The 8,075-nt window shown below is 36.7% G+C and overlaps 1 protein-coding gene across 2 annotated transcripts in view; it reads left to right on the forward strand.

The window, feature by feature from the left end:
* Positions 1 to 8,075, forward strand: part of RALGPS2 (Ral GEF with PH domain and SH3 binding motif 2) — a 103,723-nt gene that overhangs the window by 32,003 nt on the left and 63,645 nt on the right. For both annotated transcript variants that reach the window (XM_009275867.1, XM_019471173.1), the window contains exons 5-6: positions 936 to 1,025; positions 4,453 to 4,545. In XM_009275867.1, the coding sequence (XP_009274142.1) occupies positions 936 to 1,025; positions 4,453 to 4,545 (183 nt within the window). The remainder of the gene's footprint in view (positions 1 to 935; positions 1,026 to 4,452; positions 4,546 to 8,075) is intronic.

Raw genomic sequence — 8,075 nt, forward strand, 5'->3', positions numbered from 1 at the left:
AAACTCTAGGTTATAGCAGAGGCTTCCTACCTTATGTTCCAATTTTGTTCAGATTATATCGATCTGATTATTATTTTTATTCTGAGGTGTTGAGAATTTGGAAATGTCAGTGAACTGTAGTTGAAGCTATTCAACTCATCTGAGAATTGGATAGTGCAGCTTTGAAGCTGTAGAAAAGTAAAACCAAAGGATATAACTCAATTTTAGTTTTTATATTCCTTCATTTTATAGACTCTCTTAGTAAAATTTCATCATGATTTTATTTTCTTGAGAGAACTTTGTTTGAAGTTTGAGAGTTTTGCCATTTGCTTTGTGTCTGTGAGATCTCATCCTTAAACTTAGGCTGAAAATGAGTCTGTTTGCATAGATTGTACATAACTGATTCTGCTGGGTTTTTTTGAGATGTGCTGGCGGCAGAAGGGTTTTCCTCATTAGAAAAACAGATCCCAATGTCTTTGTACGCAACTGACTGATGTGACAGATTTTAGAAAGACAAGTCCTAGCCACCCACACACTTACTGAGAAAAGCAGGCACCAGAACATGCGCTCTCCAACAAAATACTGGAGTGCGTGGCTCCCTGTTAGGAAATGGGGAAAGTGAAGAGATTAACAAGATAAAAGATTCAATTCTAAATATAAGTTGGATTTATTAATTTGATTTAAGCAACTGCTTGACCATGTAATGGTAGAAGGTATTTTGGGTAAGAATGAGCAGAATAACAGAGCAAAGCACTTTGAAGAAAGTTTTTTATTAGTATCTGAGTTATATTGTTTGGGATTTTATAGTATAGGCATTTGCATTTTCTAGTATGTATTCAACTTTATAGATGGAAGTTGAATGCTGTGAGACTTTTAATGTATCACTCATGAAATAAAAATATTAAAAGCATAATGTTGAAGCTCTATTTTAAAAAGGCAAATTTTCTTCTTTTTAGGTAAGCTTCTGGGTTGTTAGAGAGATTCTACATGCACAAACTTTAAAAATAAGAGCTGAGGTTTTGAGCCACTATATTAAAACTGCGAAGGTAAGAATTTGGATTGGGGGGGGTTGTGGGATTCACCATGATGAAAGTTCTTATGCTGAAGTTGGTCTGTTCAAAAATACACATGCGTAAATATTTATCTGATACCTGATTTAGCTGTGGTTGTATCTGTTGACATGAATAGCTGTTTGGCTTCTGCGTGTAACAAAGTTGTCAGAAATAGTGACAGACCAAAGTCATGAAATGGAGGCCTTTGTTTCTAAGAAAAATAGTTTAACTAAGGAAATGCGAAGATGCCTTATTTTAAATACTGTTTATTAGATAATATAATTTACCGGATGTGTTTTCTAATGTTGGTTAAACCAAAACAGTGTGTGTAGAATCAGTTCAAACAGCATCAGTCAGAATAGAAATAATTTATTTGCTTTTACTATTGAAAGGAAAGGATCTGTTGTCTGTTATTCCAATTGTGGCATGAATAATACCAACTTAATAAATACTGTTTCAAAAATGTACCTGAACTCAGAAAACATTTTAGAGCTCTCATCCTGTGATACCTTCCTGAAAGCCTTTCAGACTGACATTCATAAGAAAAGGGTCAGCACATCTTGACTTATGTGTAGATGAACCAGAGTCCTGGTCCTTCAAACAGAATTAAACTTCTTCATTGTAGTGTGAAGAGAGGGATATTTTTCAAATTTTTCCTGTTAGATGGTGGCTGACTGTTACTACAGCTAACTTCTGTGACCACCTCAGGTTGGCTGCAAAGAAAGATGTAAAATTTTTTGTCAATTACCTTGGTATTTATTTTACAAATGCATTCTTTGTCTTGATATGCACATTTCTAATGAAGTAATATTTTACTTCTACGGGATTTGACTATAAATTTTGGGCAAAGCAAGCTAATTTTGTAAGATTCCACAGGCTGTGCTCAATAATCATGCTGTGGTCATAAACTGTTAAAGATCTCTCTTAAATATCCTTTGATATCTGGTGAGTTAATGTATCTTCATCTCGTGTATTTTTCAAAATCAGTTCTTGGTTTTTTGTTTGAAATACAAACATACAACAATTTGCCTCATTATTCATGTCCTTCTGTAGGAGGGGAGAGGTTCACCTGTGTGGTCATAGGGCAGAACTGATCTTGGAAGCCGAGTGGGGTCAGGTTTGGTTAGTATTTGGATGGGACTTGCCAGTGCTGGGGGGTGTAGGCTCTGCTTTGGGTACAGCACCCTGAATGTGCCTGATCTCATCAGTGGGCTGCAGACAGCAGTGTCTGCTGAAATGCTGCTGGTTTTGAGACAATTATGTGCTCTAACAATTAGTTAGTTGAGCTTTGCTTACCTATGAGTTGTAAAAATCACAATTACAAAAAGCAAGAAACTATATATGGGGCGTTTTTTATATCTGTTAATTTACTTACTGTATCTGTTATCTTGGCTTACATGTGGCCACTAACATGAAGTTACTGCAGTTAGCGCCATTTGAAGGATTTTCTGTTTACACCAGAGCTATTATCAAAGCAGCTTGGTGCCAGAGGTCACACTAATTAACTTTACCTGAGATAAGCTGTAAATCCACTCTACAGTGAATTCTTTGTGCTGACAATTATCTATCTATTGTATAGTTAGCAGTCCTTTAATGGTATCTCATGCTATATCGCTTTATGCATGAACTAATTGGACTTAATAGTTGCATTCCCTTGAAGTTCCCAGACTATCCTGCTTGGTTATGACTTCTGTTTCAATGCTGGCAGCAGCTAGGACAGCCTTTTTTTTTTTTCAGTTGGGACAGTGAACTTTATTACCTTGTTTGGGGACGTGTGGAGGGGAAAGAAAAGGTTATTGTATAAGTGCAGGGACAGCAGTACTATTTGGAAGAATAGTAGGACTATGGTATATGACAAATATCCACACACACACACACCCCACCTCACCCCACAAAATATTGATTGCCCTTTACACACAGTTACTAAAGAATCCTCCCAAAAGAGGATTAGGAGAGGGAAAGACGTCTTCAGTAGGTGTGGAAAGAATCTTGTTTGTCAGTAGACGTGCTGGAACCGTAGGATTCTGGGCACTCAAACTGACATTGTTTCTAGGGTGGCCTGACAGTAAGCATTAAATGTGGCATTTCTGAGTAATACCTATGAGGACTTTGTTCTATAAAAGGCTGTTAGTTTTCTGGCAGTGTGTTAAGTGGAGAGAGAATCATTTTGCCCTGCTCCGGAAAACCATCCTTGCAGTATCGATTTTGGCCTTCCAAATATAAGGTCTCCTCTGATATTCAGCATTTATTCAGAATCAAGTTAGTCTAACTTTTTTGTCCTGTTATCTCAGGAAAGGCCTCCTAATCAAGAAAACTTGGGTAAGCTGAGTTTCAAGGAGGAAAAAAAGACTTCCACCATTTCTTGAATAGCAAAGGTGCCTTATATTATTGTATCATGTTTCTGGCTGGAATCCTAACCTACCTTGGTGAATTTTCCAAGTGGGTTAAACAGGATTTGCAGTACGGTGATTGAATATCCATTTCTCTTTATCAAAGTCTTTTTGTTAGGGGTAAAACCTCAGGTTTTGTGTGCTCCACCAAAAATCCCTGAATGTAGTTCATATCTCTGGGTGCTCGTAGCTATCGGAATAATTGATATTGCAGAAGAGCTTAAGGAACAGTGTTTTCTTATGGATCATTTTTAAGCTTTCGTGACAGTAGTACCAGTAGTTAATTGGCTAAGGCAGATCGATGGTTTTGGAGACAGAGGGAAAGAAAAAAAAGAGGGGAGGGAAATTCCAAATATGTAAGAAAATGCACTTATGCGCAGTGTTTTGTAGAGAGTTTTTAAGAAAATTCTTTTACCCTGATGTTTCCTGTGTTCAATTTTGATTTCGTTGTTCCTTTCCACTAGTTAGTTTGAGTTTTCATACCCCAAAAATTGTCTTTCAGTGAGAGAAGTACTCCAGGTACGTGGCTTTTGAAATTTACCTGCTTGATTCCATCCTGCAACAATATTTTTTGGGTGTTTTGATGCAGCCTTGGTAGCTACATAAACCCACAGTGCCAAATGCATTTACAATATTAAATACTGCCATGATTACATCATTCACAACTGGGTTATCCTTTTTGGCATGTTAAGTTTGAAAATTCTGTTGAATGCTATGAAAGGAATTTGTTGAGTTTGAATGTCAGACTGTTACATGTCACAAGATGTATGCACATATAGAATTTTTTTTTTAAGGGCTCTCTCTGGACTATGAAGCAGCTAGTATAGTCTAATCCAAAACTGTATAGATGCAGTAATGAAAAATTAGGAGGTGCCATAAAAGTGGTATGGGTGCACAGCAGTTCACTGTAATTAACTCTTCATTTTAGAATATGCAGGATTTCTTCATTTTAGATTGTTATTTAATCTGTATTCATTATTGACAGCACTTGGAATGTTGTTTATTGTTATTTTATATATTTTTGTCCTCAGAAACTGTCAGAGCTGAATAATCTCCATGCTCTTATGGCAGTTGTGTCAGGCCCCTACAGTGCTCCAATCTTCAGGCTGACTAAAACGTGGGCGGTAAGTGAGCAGCAGGGCAGTGAAGGGGTTTTAATTTATTCTTAGGAGAATGCAACATTCTGTAGCTTGTTTTCAAGGATGCAATAATTATTACAGATACTTTTAATCTTCTCGTACCATGTACATAATGTTTCTAGTGCCTCTTAAGTCTATGGTTTCCTGTTGAGTTTTTTTTCCATTCTGGTATAGAAATATTTTCCTTTGAAAAATAGTTCCCTGCAGATTCTGCTAAATGCAGAGGCTTCTAATTTGGCCAGAAGCTATTTTGTATTTAGTTGCTGGAAAATTATGAATGCCAAAGTGGGTCATACTTTAATCGTTTAGGGGTTTATACTGTTGGAATTTTTTTTGCTATGGAGAGCAGATGTCCAGAAACTCTTGATTCAGTTTCCATAAAGAGATTTGTAGTTTCTCTGACTGATAACTAAATCTAGCAATTTTTCTCAGAGTTTTCAGAATTATTTTCATAGTTATAACAACTGCATTACGCAGTATATTTGTAGGTCTGCTTTTGTACAGTTATGAAAGAATGGCTTTCTTTGGAAACATTTTTATTTGACATCTGGTTTTTTGACTGGAATTAATCTTATTTTTGTGTAGTTATATCCTTGATCAGAAGAACATTAGGAATGACTTTTGCTCATTGATACCTCAGAGCTGAGAAAATACTGTGCTTGATTCAGCCATACATTGTGCAGTTATCCAGCTGTGTAAACAGATGAACTGTGACATTTTCAAGTGGGATAGAAATAATCACGTGACTGAAATACTCCTGTGCGGGGGATCAATATAAATAGATCACTAAAAAGAGCTAAAAACTTTCACTGAAGACATGTCAACACATCCTCGCATGTTAGAAAAAGTGTTTCTTTGTCTGGTAACTGGATGATGATAGTTGTTCAGTTGATAAATGTTACCAAAATTGAATATAATTCACTCCTGTCGAGATGCTAATCTATAATTCTGTGCACATTTTGCAAATGCACAATTAAGTAAGACATTGTTTCAAAATACCACAAATCTCTCTAAGGAAGTATTAATGAAGTTAACACTTCAAAATGATCTCGAGGAGAACTGTTGTTTTTCTGTTTTTTGTCATGTTGATGAACTGATGCCTCAGCAATTTTTGTAACAGTGATGCCAAATTGATTATTTTTTGTGCCTGACTTGAAACAAATGTCAACTGTAACCATAAATTACAAACCGTGTTAGTTACTACCATAATTATGCCACTCAGAACTGGGAATCCTCAGTTTCTTTTCCTGCTTGGTCAACCAGAAGTCCTGTTTTGCACTTATGATGATTATTTGTGTGCTGTTGGCATATGTATCAGTTTTTAAAGTTTTTCCCCCTTCCAACCTCTGGAATGCCAGGTAACATTTCTGCAGGTGTTTAATTACTCATACAATCCCAAGCGAGTCTGTGCTTTTCATCATCTTATATAAGCCTTTGCAAATACAGGTTGCAGGATAGCTTCTAGCAATGTGCACTGCAAACTGATGTAGATGTCTTTCCGTTGGAAGTTCAGTTTATAAATTCTTGAAGTAATTCTAAGCCTTTGGCTTTCTGTATCTTAAAAGCAAGAAAAGACATGTGAAAAGGCACACCGCCAAGCCATCATTTGAGTCACCAAGTCATTTGAGTAAGTTATACAGTAACCTTCCAAAACCTTCAGTAAGGAAGGATTTCTTCTCCGTTTCTGAGATAGTTTGTAGCAACCTGTGGTCAACCCAACTTATAAAGTCAGGAGAATAACCACAACTATATTCACTCCCTAAAAAAAAAAAAAAAGTCACCTTATGTGGTTGGAATCTAGAGTTGAAAGGAGCCATTAAATATTTGCTTGGTAATCTAATGTTTCTAAAAAAGATGAAATTCATGTCTTCTGACGGTATGTCTGAAATTTGTCTCACTCATTGCCTGCACACCCTCTGAGCTCTGGAGAATAATAAATGCTTCTAATGTGTGATTTGCCCTGTTCAAAACTTCAAAAGAATTATGAACCTTTCCAAGAAAGTACATAGAATAGAATATTCTACTTCTCTCCATTTAATGTAAAGGAAGTCTAGATGACCAGCTAGGACTTGGCCAATGTAAGCAAATAATCATTAGACATCTGAAGTGTGACCATCACTGAGTGAATCCTGCCCCACTATGCCAGCACCCTTGAAATGTCATCTCTCTTGCATTTCAAAAAGGTTGTCTTCAGTGCTGGCACACTATAACTAGAAAGCAAAGAGCAGTCTAGAAGGCTCTGAGTCCTTTCCATCTACTGTAAACTAGCAGCCTTAGCTTTTGTTGTCTCTGTATATGTACATCTCTTTGCTGTTCTTTGCATCATTTGAGCCTAAGAGACAGAGGAATAAAAATTATTTAGAAAAAGAAGCAGCTCCAAAACTGAAGAAATAACAGCTGGGTCCTTACTTACCCTCACAGAAACACTTTTAATATTGTTGGGTTCCCTGTACTTTTCTACATGAATGCAGGAAGTGGAGACATAATGTGAATTGCACTGTGAGCAGCACAAGGGCAAGTCATACAGGATCAACTTTTTCAGAGGTTATTCAAAGAGCCTGAAATGATATATCAGACTTGAACAAGATTGTGCAAATCCGCATGTTTTGAGGAAAATACAATTAATTTCATTCAAGTCTGAATTTAGGCCATTATTGTATCTGTTAGTCTTGTCTTACCTTCCAGTCTGCAAAACTACAAAAGCCTTTCAGACACCAAATGGCGGCAGAATATTTTAGAATATTATTAAAGGCAGGCTAATCTAGGCTGATTAAACTGGAATCATCTTTAAGGAGATAAACTTCAAAAGCTAAATGTCATGTTCCGGTGGTTGGAAAGAAGTCATGCCTGTCTACTGTTTCCTTGTCCTGGAATTGGCAGATGTCTGCAGTTTTAATGAACGTGAGATGCTGTTCATCCAAATATTGGAACCAAAGCTAAAGATGTAAATTAATTGCTGGAATGTCAGAGATCAGTATGTCTTGGGAAACAATTCACTTTTTAAAAGTGACTTTCTTCTGAGAGCCAGTGTTCAGTTTGTTGGTGTGTTAGCTATCCTAATGAAGACTAGGATATAGGAAATGCAAGTAAAAAGAGCAGTTATTTCAATAGTGAACTTACAGCTTTACAGAAGGGACATTTCATTTCTATCATGTTCACGTAGGTTGATCTTTAACTGAAAGAGAAAAGGGAATATGCATAAAAATTTAGCAATCCGACCCTTGTAATTTTTGCACTATTGAGTATCTTATAGGGGAAAAATTGTGACTGAGACTAGAACGCTGAGTCTTGTGCCAAAATGTTCAGTGGGAACATCTTCTACCCTTCTTAAAATTCTGGTTCTGAATTAAAATTAAGCCTTTAATGTAGTTTTGCAGCAGTAGTTCAGCTAGATGTTTTAAAAATATCCTAACTTACTTTCCCAATCTTACAAAGAGAGTCTGGTTGCTGTTAATTTTGTCAAAGGAGAGGGGGGGGGGGGGGGGGGGAACACAGGTGGGGGGGGGAAGGGGGGA

This window comes from Aptenodytes forsteri, unplaced genomic scaffold (assembly GCF_000699145.1).
Source record: "Aptenodytes forsteri isolate BGI_AS27 unplaced genomic scaffold, ASM69914v1 Scaffold289, whole genome shotgun sequence".
Classification (NCBI taxonomy): domain Eukaryota; kingdom Metazoa; phylum Chordata; class Aves; order Sphenisciformes; family Spheniscidae; genus Aptenodytes; species Aptenodytes forsteri.